Source organism: Petaurus breviceps, unplaced genomic scaffold (genome assembly GCF_028583685.1).
Source record: "Petaurus breviceps papuanus isolate PSGF00001 unplaced genomic scaffold, PetGlider_PUasm1.0 90330, whole genome shotgun sequence".
NCBI lineage: Eukaryota > Metazoa > Chordata > Mammalia > Diprotodontia > Petauridae > Petaurus > Petaurus breviceps.
In genome coordinates, this window is record NW_027187219.1 from 142,295 (window position 1) to 160,145 (window position 17,851).

The 17,851-nt window shown below is 39.5% G+C and overlaps 1 protein-coding gene across 1 annotated transcript; it reads right to left on the reverse strand.

Annotated features, from left to right (window-relative positions):
• Window positions 1–2,725: 2,725 nt before the first annotated feature.
• On the reverse strand, window positions 2,726–3,688 carry LOC138177014 (olfactory receptor 10Q1-like). The gene has a single exon (XM_069107996.1). It carries the CDS (start codon window positions 3,686–3,688, stop codon window positions 2,726–2,728), a length of 963 nt encoding a protein of 320 aa, XP_068964097.1.
• Between the last annotated feature and the right edge of the window lie 14,163 nt (window positions 3,689–17,851).

Genomic DNA, 17,851 nt, shown 5'->3' on the forward strand with positions numbered 1-17,851 from the left:
CAAAATTTCTTAAGTCCCAGATTAGGGGATGGAGAACTAGTGGCTCTTCAGTCATGGTGTGTAGTCTTTAGAGCAAAAGGTATCCCACCAGGTCTTGTGTTTATTCTGCATGGCATCCTGGATATAATGCTTAACATGGACCCTGCAAGACACGGATTCAAATATTGCCTCTGACGCCAACCAAGTCATTCAATAGCTCTTTGCCTCAGTTTTTTTTTTTTTTGTGGTTAAAATCAAAAGAATAATACCCATAGTATTTATCTCATATAATTGTTGTGAAGCATAAATGAAATGATGAATAAAAATCCTTTAAATGCCTTAAATTATTCTATAGATGTATAATTAGCTGTATGACTCTGAGAAAGCAATTTAACCCTTTCTAACCTCAGTTTCCACATCTGTAAAATGGGGGTGAAGAATTGGATTTGATGGTCTCTTAGGTCCCTTGTAACTCCAAATCTTAATTCTGTGAAATGATAACAATATTTTCTAAACCTGCTATAGAAAAGTTAGATATTTGTCCTATTCAAGAATGGTATATTCAGAGGCACTTGAGGTCTGCTTTCCCTAGGCTGGTAAAAGGCTCCACTTTTGTTCATTATAAAATCCAACAGGCTGATTCCCTGAGCTGCCCAGGCTGGGTTGTCTGTCTGGGACAAACTGGACTGCTCCAAAACCAGAATATTCATACTCCAAATGGCAGTGAGGACAGAATATTACTATTATCATAGGATTTAGAGCTGCAAGGGATCTTAGAGATCACTCATTGCAAAGCCATCATTTTACGTGTGGAGGAACTAGGCCCAGAAAGGGAAAGTGATTTATTTAAGTTCACACAAGAAATAAAGAAGAGAGACAAGATTCAAACTCAGGTCCTCAAAGTTCAAAGCCAACATTTGTCATATCATGCCAAGACACATCTATAAAGGTACTTGCAGAGGCATGGAGCATACTTGGTTAACAGTAGATATAATATACATATAATCCTATAGTTATATACATTATAATATAATAATACTATATTAATATGATAAACTACTGTAATATTCATTATAACCCTACAATTTTGGCTTGGTATTACAAGGGTACTTATCACAGTGTAAATGTGAATTAAATATACAATATAGTTAACATTCTCATTTGCATATATACATATACATGCAGACACAGTGCATATGTATATGTATATACATACACTCACACACATACTAAAACAATTAATTTTTTTTTATTTTTTTAAGCAATTGGGGATAAGTAACTTGCTCAAGGTTACACGGCCAGTTATTTTGTGTGGGTGCCAAGTATCTGAGGCCGGAACCGATCCCGGGTCTCCTGATGCCGGGGCCGGTGCTCTTATTCACTGTGCCACCTGGCTGCCCCTACTATAACAATTTAAATGAAAAGCAAAATATAATTCAACCAATTCCCTGCATTATAGAGGTCCCCACTGCACTGGGAACTAGTTGGCATTATTGTTAATCAAGTACAAGGTTATTAGAGATAACTAGGACATTAATTATCACACTTTATTAACAATAATGTCATAATAGACTTTCTATACTCAGTTACCCTTTGTGGAAAGATGATTACAGCTTCCTTCTCCAGAGGAAAATCTTGAAGTGGTAAATATTTACATCTTCTAGAGCATGACCAATAAGATGAAATATAAAATCCTGCCTAGGCACCTAAAATCCTTTAAAACCTGCCCACTATTTTTTTTCAGTCTCCCTACACTTTACTCCCTTGCAATGAACTCTATTTTGATCCTATTGTGACACTGACTCTTTGCTATTCCTCATGCAAGGAATTTCAGCTTCTAACAATGCATTCTCACGAGCTGTCCCTCATGCCTGGAATTCTATTTTTCTTCCTCTCTGCCTCTTGGTTTTGATGGCTTCGTTCCCGGATAAAGGTGAATCTTCTGCAAGAAGCCTTTCCCAATCTCACTTAATGCTGATGCCTTCCTTCTGTTGATTATTTTAAACTTATCCTATAAATAGCTTGTTTGTACATAATACTTCACACGCTGTCTCTTTCATTAGATTGTGAAATACCTGAGAGCACAACCTGTCTTTTGCCTTCCTTTGTGTCCTTGCCCCTTAGCACAGTGCCTGACACATGGTAGACCTCGAATAAATGCTTTTTAACTTCTTTTTTAACCCTTCTTAGTGGGAAGACCACCATGCATTAAACAGAGGACGGGATTCAAGATCCAACTTGACCTATTATTATTTATATGACATCAACCAAGTTCTTTAGAGGCTAAAGTCTTTTTCATGTTTAAGTCTGTGATTTGGTTATTCTATGATCCCTGAATGGGCAAGTACTAAAATGGGGATAATATAAGGAGGGTAGTATGTTGATAAGAAAGGTCTAGATTGGAATGGCTAGGTGGTGCAGTGAATAGAACACTGGCCCCGGAGCCAGGAGGACCTGAGTTCAAATCTGACCTCAGATGCTTGACACACTTACTAGCCATGTGACTTTGGGCAAGTCACTTAACCCCAACTGTCCTCCAAAAAGCAAAAAAAAAAAAAAAAGAAAGGTCTAGGTATACATAAAATCCCCCACGACTCAACTTAGATGCCATATTTGCTCTCCTGGTGATAGTTTCATGTAACAATAAACAGTGTTAAATAAGTTCAAATTGGAGAAATCTCCAACATACTGAAAACAATGTATTACACCCATGTTTTAACCACCATAATACATCCCTCCTGAACCTTCACAGAGTTTCAGAGGCTGCTTTGCGGTTCACGGATTTTTTCAAAGCTTCTTTGACATCTTTGTTCCGTAGGGTATAAATGAGGGGATTAAGCAGAGGTATGACAAAGGTATAAACCAAGGCAAACTGCCGGTCCTCGTCCTCTGAGGTGCTGGACCTGGGACGCAAGTAGACCAGGCTACAGCAGCCATATTGCAGCAGGACCACAGTGAGATGGGAGGAGCAGGTAGAGAAGGCCCTCCGGCGCCCCTCGGCTGAGCGGATGCGCAAAATAGTGACAGCGATGAAAATATAGGAGATACAGATGAGTAGGAAGGGAATAACCAACACAAAGATACCCACCACATAGAGCACAGCTTGGTGCACATGGGTGTCCTCACAGGCTAGCCTTAAGACGGGCGGGGCATCACAGAGGAAGTGATTGATCTCTTGGCGATGCCCACAGAAGGGAAGGGAGCAAACCAGTGCTGTGAGTGGCAACGTAAGGAAAACAGCCAAGCAGAGGGAGCCAACCACCATCTGAATACACAATTGCTGGGTCATGATGAGGGTATAGTGTAGGGGATGGCAAATGGCCACATAACGATCGTATGCTATGACAGCCAGTAGGAAACAATCAGCACCGCCAAAGGTGAGAAAAAATAACATCTGGGCCCCACAGCCAGCCAATGAGATGGGTCTCTGAGCTCCGAAGATGTTGGAGAGCATCAGGGGCACAGTAGTAGTGGTGTAACAGATTTCTAGGAAAGACAGGTTGGACAGGAAGAAGTACATGGGGGTGTGGAGGGAGCCATAGGTGCACACAACCCCGATGATGGCGCTGTTCCCACAGAGAATCATTATGTAGAGGAGAAGGAAGAAGCAGAAAAGGAGGACCTGGATCTTGGGGGAAGTGGTTAACACTCGGAATACAAACTCAGTGGGGTCAGACTGGTTGAGATGGAGAGTACTGGGAGAAGACATCTTACCTGCCAAAAAGAAATAGAAAGTCAGGAAAGCTTTATTATGGTATTACCTAAAAAAATGGAGTCATAGAATTTTAGAAGTTTATGGCACTTTAAAGACCTCTACCTTCTCTGTACCTCAATATTTCCAACTAACACTATAATAATAATCGCAATAATAATAACTATCATTTAAATACACTTCACGGTTTATAAACTGCTTCACATAGGTTATCTCATTTAATCCCTGCAATTCTTCTTTGAGGTAGTTGCCATTATTCTCCCCATTTTACAGATGAAGAAACTGGGGCTGAGGAAAGCTAAGTAACTTGCCCACAGCTGTCATGCAGCTGATAAGTGATGAGGTAGGGGTAGTTCTTGATGGGCTCAAATTTTCTTTCCAGCTCTTACATACTAGATTCCATTTCTTTTTTTCTTTCTTTTTCTTTCTGGAGGGGGGAAGGTAGGGCGATTGGGGTTAAGTGACTTGCCCAAGGTCACACGGCTAGTTTTGTGTTAAGTGTCTGAGGTCAGATTTGAACTCAGGTTCTTCTGGCTCCAGGACTGGTGCTCTATTCACTGTGCCACCTAGCCGCCCCACTAGATTCTATTTCTAAGTACTTTCCTAGCATTGGCACTCCATGTTGCATGATCCAGTGCCCTTTCCAGCTCTGACATTCTGTGGGCTCCCAGTTTTAAAATTCCACACTCTATGTTCAAAGGTCCCTTTCTACACTCCAATTTTATGTGTCCAATTCTATCTGATTTTCTCCAAGGAGTAGTATGGTAGCACGGCCAGTGCACTGGATTTGAAGGCAGGGAAGGCACGAGTTCATTCCGACCCACGTATTTAGGAGCTGATCAATTTCATTTTTCTCATTTGTAAAACGAAGCAGTTGGACATGAAAGCCTCCAAAGTCTTTTCCAGCTTTGAATCTATGAGTCTATTATTTAGGACATAATTTTCCAGATGGCTATGGAAATAATCAAATGAGGAACTTTCTGATTTAAAGGCACCAGAATGAATGAACCAGAAAGGGTGTGAAATAACATTTTGTGGTGGTCTTTAAGAAGGAAGCAGTTATTATAAAAGACAAATATTCTAATTTTGGGGAATAGAAAATTCTGGAAGTCTCTTATATCCCCAGTAGTCTGAATCTGAAATCTTTTAAATAAGCTTCTTTGTCAGAACTCTCAAAATGTTTTTTTAAATAGAAATTGGTCAGATTCATAAAAAGTCTGTATGATTAATTTTTTCATTTTTATTCATGGGTTTTCCATAATTATAATGAAGACTGATGCATATGTGACCTTATAAGGTTTGAAAAGCACTCACATTATCTCATTTAAAACTTTTTTTTGCCTTTTTTGGAGGGCAATTGGGGTTAAGTAACTTGCCCAAGGTTATCATTTAAAACTTATTAAAATAATTTTACTGATGGAGAAATTTAGACTGAGAGAATTTGTGACTTGTCCAGGGTCACAAACTAGTAAATGTCTGAGGAAGGATTTGAACCCAAGTCTTCCTGACTCTAATCCAAGGATTTTTGCATATTTTATTGTCTCTAATATCTATCATTATGTTTCTGTAATTGTGGGGTAAGGTTACACCTGCTAAAGTCTCTATCATCCTTAGAAAAACTCTCATGTCATTTGACTGTCCTAGTTAGATGTTGTCTTAAATCTCTTCCTACAAACTCCGTTAAAAGCCATTGCCCAATGGCTTGTCCAATCTCTTCCTCCAAACTCCATTAAAGGTCATTTATATATCTTAGATATTTTTGCACAGGCTGTGGCATTTACCTGGAATTCTTTCTTACCTCCTATCTTCACATCCTTTTGACATTCCTGGGTTCATGTAAGATACAGCTCAGATGCCACCTTTTTTTTGCCTTTTGGAGGGCAATTGGGATCAAGTAACTTGCCCAAGGTTACATGGCTAGTTGTGTGTATGTGCGCGCGCGCGCGTGTGTGTGTGTGTGTGTGTGTGTGTGTGCATTAAGTGTCTGAGGCCGGAACCGAACTCAGGTCCTCCTGACTCTGGGGCTGGCACTTTACTCACTGTGCCACCTAGCTGCCCCCAAATTCTACTTTCTGCTGGAAGACTTCTCTCCCCCCAGGAACTTGAATCTTCCCCTCTGAGATTACCTTTCTTCTACTCTGCATGTGTCTCATCTTCCCCATTAGAATGTGATCTCCTTGGAAGCATGGATGGTTTTTTTTTTATGTTTTTGCCTCCTCCATGGCTTCACAATGTCATGAACAAGACCATGACTTCTCAAAGCTATAGCAGTGGAAGGAAAAAACAACAGAAGATTTCAAGACAAAACAAAACCTTTGGTGATGGCCGGTATGCTCTTTATCTCATGACCAGCCCAAGCATAAAGCAATTTTTCATCACATTGGTCTTAGCCAATTTTCAGACCCAGTCACTCTCAAAGATTGTCTATTGAGGCATAAGCTGGCACATTGGTGGAAGGAAAGATGGTATTCAGCAAATCACAGATCCTTGCACTAATGAAGTGTTGACATTTAGAGATGTTTCAGCATCACATAGACCCAGACAAACACCCCCCCCCACTTGATCTTCTTATGATATATGCTCCTCCTCTCTCTCATCCTATGAAATCCACCTGTTAGCTCTCAACAGAGAAACAATCTGAAACAATGTAGGATCTTTTCCTGTAGGCATATGACTCATTTCTTCTCTAATGTGATCTTCCATCCATTACAAAGATACATTAAGGATCTGTGTTGTCATTTGTTGCGGTAATATCTAGTGTAGATATTCCTTTCATTAACTCAAATTTCAACCCAACGATGGCTTAACAGATGCATCCTAGGGAATTGCCAAATGTACTTACCCACAAATGGGGTCAGTGAACAGTTGGACACAGATGAAATGACTTAACAACAACCTACAGGTGAATGCCTAGGATTACAGAACTAGTAAGGTGCCATTTGACCCCATATCTTTTGGACCCCAAGCCCAGTGCACCATTCAGGCCACCTCTGTATCGAACACTTTAAATGCCAGCTGCTTTCCCACTTTATGACTTCCTTTCTTGGAGCTAATGTCTACCCTCTCACAACATCTACTGCTATTTCTCATTGAACACTCTTTGCTTTATTTACCTGCATGGGGGGATGCAATGAGTTATATACACAGAGTTGAATAGCCTGGATTACAAACTCAGCTTTATCACTGGCTGACCTTAGACAAGTCACTTTCTCTCTCAGTTCAATGTCCTGATTGGTAAAATGAGGAAAATAGTACCTGCTTACAAGTGTTGCTGTAAGAATCAATTCAGGGAATTAATATGAATTGTGCTATGACTTCCAAACATCCTATAAATGTAGATGATTCTTAGTAATAATTATTCATGTAGTAATTATAATAAAACAAGTAATTATCATAAACTCAGAGATCTAATTTTTAGGACCTTATAATTATGACTCACATTTGCATAGTGCTTATGATTTACAAAGATGTCTTCCTATAATTCCTCAAGATTACTAATGGAGGAACATCAGGAAGAGGAGATGGAGGAGAAAGGGAGGAAGAAGAGAGGAAGGAATAGAGGAGGAAGAAGGGAGCAAAGCAGGAGCAGGAGAAGGAGGAAATGAGGAGAGAGGAGAGCTGTAAGTACAACCACAGATCACTATGCCAACATTTCATATTATTTAAGTTATTGTTGGAGGTTCTTGTCAGACTAAAAATTTAATAGGAGAAAAGAGTTAGAATGGTACCCAGAAGCCATCTAGTCTTGCTTATAATTTACTAAAATCCTTCTTTATAATGGTGACTGGCCTGAGGTTTTCCAATGGTAGCAAATACATTACCCGAAGCAGTAGTCCATTCAGTTTTAGGACAGCTCCGATTGTTTGGAGTTGAATTCAATTTCTCTGTGACTTCTCTTTATTCTTGGGTTTGTGCTCTGGGGTCGAGTAGAATAATTTGAATCCCTTTTGTACATGATGACATTTGGAATACTTGGAGACAACTATCATGCCTTCCCTAAGTCATGTTTTAAGTTTTAAATTATTTGACTGGAAGTAAAAACAAACAACCTCCCCTCCCCCAAGCAAACAGACGTAAAATGGGCTATGTTGTTGGACTGTTGAACTGTCACTTACTAATTACATGGCCTTGGGCATAACACTGCTCTCCTAGGACTGTTTCTGAATTTTAAAAAAGTGTGTTGGACTAGTTGATGTCTGATGATATAGCTCTAATTCTAGCTTTAATTCCTGTGAATCCCAGGATATAAGCACTCTTCACTCTATGAATAAATCAATGTCAATAAAAATTTATTAAACACCTACTGTGTGCTAATGATGGATGTCACAATTACTCTCCTAATTGGCAACCTAATAAATCTCTTCTCAATGGAACCTTACTCAGTAGATCATTTGGGGGTAGGGGAGCAAAGAAGAGAGAGGGAATAAGCATTTATTGAGCACCTACTATGTGCCAGGCATTGTGTTAAGCATTTTACAATATTCATTTGATCCTAACAAGAATGCTGTGAGGTCACTGCTGTTATTATTTCCATTTTATGTTTAAGGAAACTGAGGTTCAGTGACTTGCCCAAGGTCACATAGCTGGTAATTATCTGAGTCTGTGTTTGAATTCAGGTCTTCCTGATTCCAGGTTCAGTTTTATGTCTAATACACTATCTAGCTGCCTCAGTAGAGTCCACTGTTTGAGAAAGGGATTGTGAATCAATAACCAGGAAAAACTGACAAACGCTGCCAACTGCCAACATTAACATTCGATTTGTAAAGTACTTGGTTTCTGGGTAGGTTTGAGCAGGGAGAAAGGGACATCATTCCTGTCTTCAAGTATTTTGAAGACTTGCACATGTTAGGAGAATTAGGATAGGTTTAGGATCATAGGAAAAAAGGCTTCCTAATAATTAGAATATGTCCAGTTTGGCAAGGGCTGCTTCCAGAAGGAGGGATTTCCCTATCAGTGGAGACCCTTCATCAGACACACTTATGAATATGATCTTTAAGGCCACTTTCCAAACTTCCATTCTAGTGGTCTGTATGTTAGAACAGACTTTGTGATCCCTTTAGGAGGGAGGAATAAAACACCCTGGCTCCCTTCCATAGACCAGCTGATAAATGAAACATTCATTGACTTAGGGAAATCGTTTAGGGCTTGGTGAGAGGTGACAGATAGCTAACCTGAGTACTACTGTGGTACAGGTAGAATGTTAGAAAGCTTGGAGATGGTTCCCTAGGATATTGGGTAGCTCCATCACGGAGGGAATGTTTGAATGACTGGTAATCTACACCTGTGCAAGTGTGGTCCACTAGACAAGAGATCAAGGACCCATCAAAGGAATTTTTAGGTGAAGGACCCTGAGCTCCTAGTTTCCTGTGATGAACATACCCTACAGGGAATGTGCCCTGAGGAAAGTAGCTTTTACCTTTCCAGGACAAAGGCTGGACTGTTCCCTTTCCCTACAAAGCTAGACTCAAAGACATTTGCTGGGGCTATGGACTTAAGCGACAAGGGACGAATCAAGAATTTTACAGGCAGGACTTGGAGATACTTTGCTCCCATTTTGTATAGTATCTGAAGCAAAGGCATTGGCTTGGTGCTCTCTTAAGGAAGCCCACTGGACTAACCCAAACTCAATCAATTGAACACCCAGCCTTTAATGAACATTCTCTACTTGCCCAGAAACTAGGGAATATGGACAAGTGGAAGATGTACCCCATGCCTTTAAGGAATTGGAGGCAGAGAATGTCAGAGGGAATTTGAACCTTAGAACAGAGAACAGGATTTCAGAACTGGAAGGAATCATAGGACTGTAGGCTTAGAACTTTAGATCAACTTACCCATTATCTCGTTCACTTCCCTCATTTTACAGACAAGGAAACTGAGGTCTAGAGAGGCTACATTTGTAGTAAGTGGCAAAGATGTGATTTGAACCTTTTGATTCCAAATCAAGTCCATTTTATACTGAATCACACTGCACAGTACCTTAGAGATTGAATCTAATCCTCTACTTTCATAAGAGGGAAAATTCAGATCTAGATAAGAATAGTGACTTGTGCAAGGTCATATAGTAAATTAGCAGCAGGGCCAGAATTAGGACCCAGGTGTCCTGATTCCCATTCAGGGCTCCTTCCTCTAAGTCACTCACCTGGCAAATCTTCTACTGTTGCATACTTGCTAAAACAAGACTAACATGCAGATAAGCATTGTAGCATGGTCTGAAGAGCAGGTCAGTTAAGTTCCCCTTCCCCCGCAGATGAAAACATTCATATTTCTCCCTTCTTTGAAGAAGTTGTTGGGAGGGGGGCCATAAGGGTGTAGTGTTATGCACATACTATTAAACTTGCTTGATATGTTAGTTTTGCTAACCTCATTTCCCCCCCCCCCCCTTTTAAATGTTCTTCCAGGACAGGATTTATTGAATAAAGAAGATCTAAAAGGTACATTAAGAAATGAAGGTAAGGTAAAAATACATATGAATATTTTTTTAAAGAATAGCTCAATAATTAGGCAACTCTGTGACCACGGGCAAGTCACTTAACTTCTCTAACATCAGTTTCCTTATCTGTAAAATGAATGGCATGGACTAAATTGCCTCTAAGGTACCTTTTAGTTCTAGAACTATGATTCTGTGATGTGTGTGAGTATGCCTAGATAATTTCCTCTGTAAAATAAAAAGTATTATACTAGAAATGATTTCTAAGTTCTGAAACCTTAGAACTAAATGAAAATAAATAAATATATAAATGTAGTATCACAAGAACCTTCTCATACGTGAGCCCCCAAAGCAAAATACCAACTCAGAGTATATACAGAATTCTCAGAACCAGAAGGCATCAGAATCCTCAGACTCAGAGCCTAATTAGAAATTAGCAATAAGATCAATAAATAAATTATACCACATTCCAGTACTTCAGACTCCATTAGCCCTCTGAGGAAAAGCTCTGCTCCACAAGCTGTCTTTGTCCTGAGTTTCTCCTGGACTCAGTTACTCTCTCCCTCTTCATCTGCTTGGATTTAATAGAATGGAAGTCTATGACTTTCAGATGGCACATAGTTTCCTAGAAAGGAAGTCCCTGGATCATGGGTGGGCTTCCTGCCTCTGCTCTCTGGTTGGACCTCATATAACTGAAGAAAGGGAAAGGCTGTGGTCCCTTTAGCTACCTGTGTGTCTTTAAGAGAAAGGCTGTGGTCAAGGGCACCCCAGAGGCTTCCTAGATCAGAGAGCTTGGTGTCTCTTCAGCATCAGAAAATCAGCAAGGAGAGTTTGTTATCTCTGCTCATAGTCTAGTCATTCCTGCTTCAGCCAGGTTATTACTGTCCTCCCTGAGCTCTCTATCTCAGTGGAATGGATCCCTGGAGCATGGAGATTTTTCTAGTAGCTCCCTCTAAACTGGATGTGAATAAATATAGAAAAATGTCTAAGTCAAGGATGGCAAAGGAAAACTTAATGGGCAGCCAAATCCTCTGAGGTTTGATCAATGGAGATCAGAGCTGGTGCCTGGGGACCAGTGGGAGAAAATAGACCTCTTTTGCTCTCTCACGATCAGGGACTTAGATCACATGCCAATAAATCTTGGCAGTGAGAAATGGAGAAAATGAATTTAAAATAATTCAAGATTTTTGAAATGTGTGTGATATAATGCACAGAACCCTGAATTAGGAATGAGGGGACCTGGGTTTGAGTCTCAGCTTTGCCACTAACAAGCAAGGTGATCCTCTGCTATTTAGGAGGGATTGGGATGGAGTGGACACATAGTATAGGCATCTCCTCCAGCCATTTTCAGTGGAACAAATGGTGTTTTAACACCGAGTAGGCAAAGATGAAACAAGGCACAAATGCTATCCTATATATCAGCTTATTTTCCAGTAATTTCAGATGTTCAAGACCTTTAAAATTGCGTGTACTAATAATGAAGCTTAGGTCACACTGGTCAATACACAGAGATATCTGTGATATACATTATGTGTTATATACACATGTATATACATATATGCACATACATGTATTACACATACACATATACATTTGTGTGTTTATACCAGTTAACTTTTACATGGTCCTTTAAGGTTTAATAAATATTAAATCATTTGATCCTCTCAATGACTCTGGGTGATAGGTGGTATTATTATCCCCATTTTCCAATGAAGAAATTGAGGCAAAGAGAGTTTAATTTACTTATCCAGGATCATACAGCTAGTAAATGTCTGAGATGGACTTTGAACTCATATCTTCAGCATTCCATCTGCCTAGTTGCTTTGATTGGACTTGGAGTCAGAAAGACCTGAATTAAAAACTTCCTCTCAGATGCTTACTAGCTGTGTGGCCCTGGACAAGTAACTTAACCTCTGTTTGTTTCAGGTTTCACATCTGTAAAATGCTCATAATAATAGCACTTAGTTCAAGGCCAAGGATTGTTGTGAGGATAAAATGCAATCATATTTGGAAAGCTCTTTGCAAACTTCAAAGCAGTGTATAAATGCTAGCAATTTTAAATGCAGTAGAAGAGAACCTCCTAACAGTCCATTCCATTTCTGGATATCTCCAATTAGTCAGTCAGGAACATTTGGCATTTTTCTCTTACACCCAACTTAAATGTGTGTGGCTACAGTCCTTACCCATTTCTCCTTGTTCTTTCTTCTGGGATCAGTAGAAAAAGTCTAACACTCCTTCCATGTAACAATCCTTCAAGTACTTGAAGACAGCAGCCGTGCCTTTCCTCTCTCTAAGATTTCAGTTTCAAGTTTCTTCAATTCATCTTCCTGTGGTACGGTCTTTGGGTTCATTTTTGGTGTTCTCCTCTGGGCTGCCTCCAGTTTTCAACGTCCTTCCTGAAATGTGGTGCTCAGGAGTGAACAGAATACTCCAGATTTCTTCTCATGAGAACAGAAAGCAGAATCCTTTCACCTCCTTCCTTTTGGATGGTCTGTCTCCATTAAGGAGGCCTACGATCATGATCATTTTCTTTTTTTGGCCTCAACCTTGACCATCCACTTTGTGGTTCACTACCCCTTCTAGATTGTTGTCAAAGGAACCATGATTCTTTCACCTTGACTTTTGCCTATTCAATTTTTTTCTCTAAAAGAGGCATCTATCCAAAGTGAATCAAGGATCATCAAAACCTTTGAACCTCAGTTTCCTCATCTATGAAATGGATACATTGGATTAGATAATATTTAAGGTTTCTTTCAGTGCTAGATCCTTATGATCTATTTCATAAGGGAAAGAGAATAAACGTTTATGTCTATACCAGGTTTTATCAATATTATCTCATTCGATCCTTACATCTCTGGGAAGCAGGTGCTATTATTATCCCCATTTGAAGTAACTGAGTTAAAGAGAGACTAAGTGACTTGAATTCAAATCTTTCTGATTTGAGGCCCAGAGCTCTGTTCACTGTGCCACCTACCTGGTTATACTTAGCATTGAAAAATACATCAATCAAAGGTGCTACAGGTTTTCTGTGCTGAGATGCTGCAAACATTTTAATACAGCAGATACATTAAGCAATATCACTAGAAATCACCAGCTCACTCTCAATTCATTGAAAGGTCTATTCCTGACCTCTTGTAATGTTAATGGGATTTAAGATCTTCCTGACCATTAAAAGGTCTAATGTGGAACCCATTAAAGGAAAGTAGGGGATGCTTGCTTGGAGGAAGGCTTTCACACCTTTTGCTAATTTCTAATTAGGCCCTGAGGCTGAAGGTTGTGATGCCTTCTGGCTCTGAGAAGTGTATATATACTCTGAGTTGGTATTTTGCTTTGGGGCTCACTTATGAGAAGGTTCTTGTGATTCCTTGTTTGAGATTCTGAGTGGCTGTATGTTCAGAGCTCCCTGTCTGCTCACATGTAAAGACTCTCTTGATCCAGGGATGTATGTAAAGTATATAGTTAATTCAGGCAGTCAGTGCCCTGTTGGTCTTTATTTCTCTACTTGTATTTTCTCTGTTTGTATTTTCTCTGAAGTTCAGGGTCCTGACTTTTGCCCTGAACTAGTGAATGTAATTAAAAAAGTCTGTTGACCCCTTAAACAGCTATCATTTCTAGTATAGCAGATCTAAGAACCTGTGTTAGCAGCCATCCTGGGTATGCCAGAGTGGTTGCCATTACACTTTTATATACCAGAAGAGAGCTTCATTGGTGCCTGAATATCTGGAAGTAACCAAGGTTCAAGGCCATTTACCCTGCATACAATGGGAAAGGAAATGATGATCCTGTCCCCTTCTGGGACAAATCAAAATTATTTTGTCGACCGTATTTATCCCTATTCTTTTCTTGGTTAAGAATTCATATACTCGGGGCGGCCAGGTAGCATAGCAAGTAAGAGCACCAGCTCCAGTATCAGGATGACCTGGGGATCACATCTGGGCTCAGACACTTAGCACCCACCCAGAAACACCTGGTCGTGTAACCTTGAGCAAGTTACTTAACCTCAATTGCTTAAAAAATAAAAAAATAAAAAAAAGGGCCTAGAGGCAGGGAAGTTCTTAAATTAAAAAAAAAAAGAATTCATGTACTCTCCAGAGCTGTGAAAGACACATGATATGCTTCTCTTCTGACAGTTTTATGGCATCATTGTTAAGGTCCAGAACACATATACTTTTTGAATTTATGTTAGAATATAGTAATAGCGAGCTTTTAAAGTTTCCAATGTACTATGTATATTAAATTATTTGATCCTCACAATAACCCTGTGAAATAAGTGCTATTATTATCCCCATTTTGCAGGTGAAAAATCTAAGTGACAGAGAGGTTAAGTTATTTACTCTGGTTTACACACATAGAGAGGGGCTGAGGCAGGATTTGAACTTAGGTCTTGCTATCTCTAAGTCCTGACTAATTTCTGCCAGGTTGTTTTCTCATTTTCTTGGGAGTTATTATTATTATTATTTTGCTTTTTGGAGGGGGGGAAAGGTAGGGTAATTGGGGTTAAGTGACTTGTTCAAGCTCACACTGCTAGTAAGTGTTATGTGTCTGAGGCCAGATTTGAACTCAGGTCCTCCTGACTTCAGGGCCGGTGCTCTATTCACTGCATCACCTAGCTGTCCCAGGGAGTTATTATTAAAAAGGGAATTCCTGACTAACAATTTGTGTTTTAGGGTTTAGTTAACATGATTATTGTTGATTTCCATTATTATGTATTCCCTCTTGTCTGATACATTTTTATGATTTAGTTTTCTATTTTTTGAAACAACATTAAATGATTTTGTTAAGTGCTGCTCAATCACATAGTTCATTGTTTAGCTTCTGGAAGTTTTATTTGCTTAGCATTTTCATATGTATTTTTGATTATTTCCCTTGATATCCTATATATTTTGTTCCTCCAAGTGAACTTTGTTATTATTTTTATCTAGCTCTGTAAAATATTCCTTTGGTAATTTTATTGATATAGCAAGTTTGCTTTGATAACATCATCATTTTTATTATACTGGAAATGAAATATCTATTTTTAAAAGTTTTTTTATCCTTTGAACTTCATTTTAATATTTCCTGTTATCTCATGTTGCCATTAAGTTCATTTACATGCATTTAAAATTTCAGGAAGCATGTTTTGCATCCTTGTATTCCTCTAGAGATTTCATTTACTTTCTGATACTTTTCTCTTGATTACCCACTAAATTTAAAATATCACTTTTTATGTCTTAAGGGATCTTCCTTCCCCATCACTCCATGCCTTGATAAACAGCTATGGATCAAGTCCATGTTGGATTTGAGATATTATTTACTTCCTAAGGGGACAGCCTCTGGGTTCAATCTTAGTCTGCATTGGTTGTTTAACTACATTTCAGAGTCTAAGCACTACAATTATTGGGTCACTCCAGTTCCTGCTCTTATGAGGGTAGAGTGGAGAGGATGAAAAATGACCACATAGTGGTCATATGTAAAAGTTAGTGCCACCAAGTATGACAAAAAGAACATTTGGGCCTTGCAACCAGCCAGTTGGGATGGCCTTTTGGGGGCCAAAGATGTTGGAAAGCATTAAAAGTACTGTGGTTTTGGTATAACATATCTCAGTTAATAACAGATTGGACAGGAAGAAGTATGTGAGTGTGTTCAGGGTTATGTGAGTGCACACAAGCTCGATAATGGCAGTATTGTTAGTTAATGCATCAGGACTCTGCTATAGTCACCCTCCAAGGCCTCACAATATCATAGAGATGGCCTGTATTTCTCAGAGACTATGCCAGTGGAGCACAAACTCTGAAGGATCTCAAGAGGGCAGAAAGACTTTGAGGACAGACTGTGTGTTAGATCATGTGCTTGTTGCTTTATGAGTAATTGTAGAGTGGTTCATAACCCATTGATAGACTTTTCAGCCACAGCAAATCTGTGGCACAAAGAGATTCCAATTTCTACTAAGAGCCCAAGGTGACTAAAAAAACATGTCTTTAAAGTGCTGAAGAATACATGTCTTAGTGTCACAGACTCAATCAAATTCCCTTTCTTTATCTTCTCTTATAATCTGTATTTCTCTTTTTCATCTTATTAAAAACATCACAAGGGATCCTTTCTTATAAGTGTATTTTTCATTCTATTCTTCTCTTGCCTTTCTGATCGGCAAATCACAAATGATCTGTAATTTCCTCAGCTGAGGATATTTATGTTGTGGGAGATACCTTTAAAAATTAAATCTCACCCATCTGCGATTTAGCAGATAAGTTCTGGGGAGGAGTTTGAGGCATGGGCCCCTTACCCAAATGAAGACACTGGGAGGGACTCTTTTGTGAGAGAAGGGCACCAGAGAGCTTTCTTCCAGGACAAGAAGACCCCAGACATTGAAGGAATTTCTAGGGTGAATTTCTGAAGGAAAAATGCTCACACCAAAAACTTAACATTCAGAGATTTGAGCTGGCTCCAGCACATCTCTGGACTTTTAGATAGAGGATAGTGATTGAAAAGGTTTTAGATTCCTTGACTTAGAAGATAAAACAGAATTCTTCAACCCAGATGGACCTTCAAATATGGAGCATAAAAATGTCAGCATCAGAAGGGACTTTATTGATCAATTAGCTCAAAATCCTCTTAACAACTGAGGAATATTTGATCCAGGGGAGTGAAGTCAATCCACATACTCCAGAGAGCCGGCCGTGGTGCTGGGAACAGAGCCTTTTTCTCCTGACTTGTTTTAAGCCCCTTTCCTTTACATTGGTCACCTGGCATAAACTTGACTTTTGTGTACTTGATGAAAGAAGTTTAATACATATAAAACAATTGTGGTGTGTTGCAACAGGAATTAGGTTAGGAGTCCTGGATCCAGTTTTGCCTTATGCCCACTGTGTGACTTTCTGAAAACCACTTAAACATTTTGCTCCTTTTTCTGTCAAAGAAAGAACTTCAATTAGATGCTGTCTAAGGTGTCTCCAAGATTTTAGTCTGCTATCTTATCGAACTATATGACTAGTATGAACCTGGGGACATAGGTTTCTTTGTCTAAACAAGTTTCTTTTTTTGTAAAATGAAGAGGTTTAGCAGATTATCTCTAATACCCTTTACAACTCTCAAAACTAGAGTCCCAAGCCAGACAAGATGAAAAGTGAAATGACATCCTTGTCCCACCTTCCTACTTTGACTCTGCCATCCACGTGGAGAAAAGTGGTGACATAGATGTTGTCTTTGTCCTGAGATGCTCTTGGTGCAGCCTCTCCCAACCCCAACCCCCACCCCCCCGGAAAGTCTCCTTGCTCCCTCCATCCTCTTAATTTTGGGTTCAATGAAATGACCTTCAAAGTATGTGGGATCTCCTCAAAAGGAGGAACTCTAGCTGGGGGCTCCTTGTCTCTGCTCTCTGGATGGACCTCATACAGTTGAAGGTGGAGACAGATGTTCTACACTGCTGGTGGGCCTTGAAGGACCATCACTGCGCAGATGAGAAAGTGGAAGGAACCCAGAGGTCTCCTGTGCCAAGATATTGGGTATCTCCCAAGAATCATTACAGGCAGCAAGATTAATCCCAGGTGTTTCCATGAACAGTTTATTCATGTCTGCTTCTCTCCTGTTATGAGAGTCCTCTCTGAACACTCTCAAGGAAATGGCTCCCAGGAATAGAGAGACTTTCCCAATGGCTCCTTTTTCTATAAAATGTGAAACTATTTATTATATAACAATCGCTAGTATTTAGAGAAAGATTTGGGCAGGTAGGTAGCCTAGTCAGTAGAATGATCGAC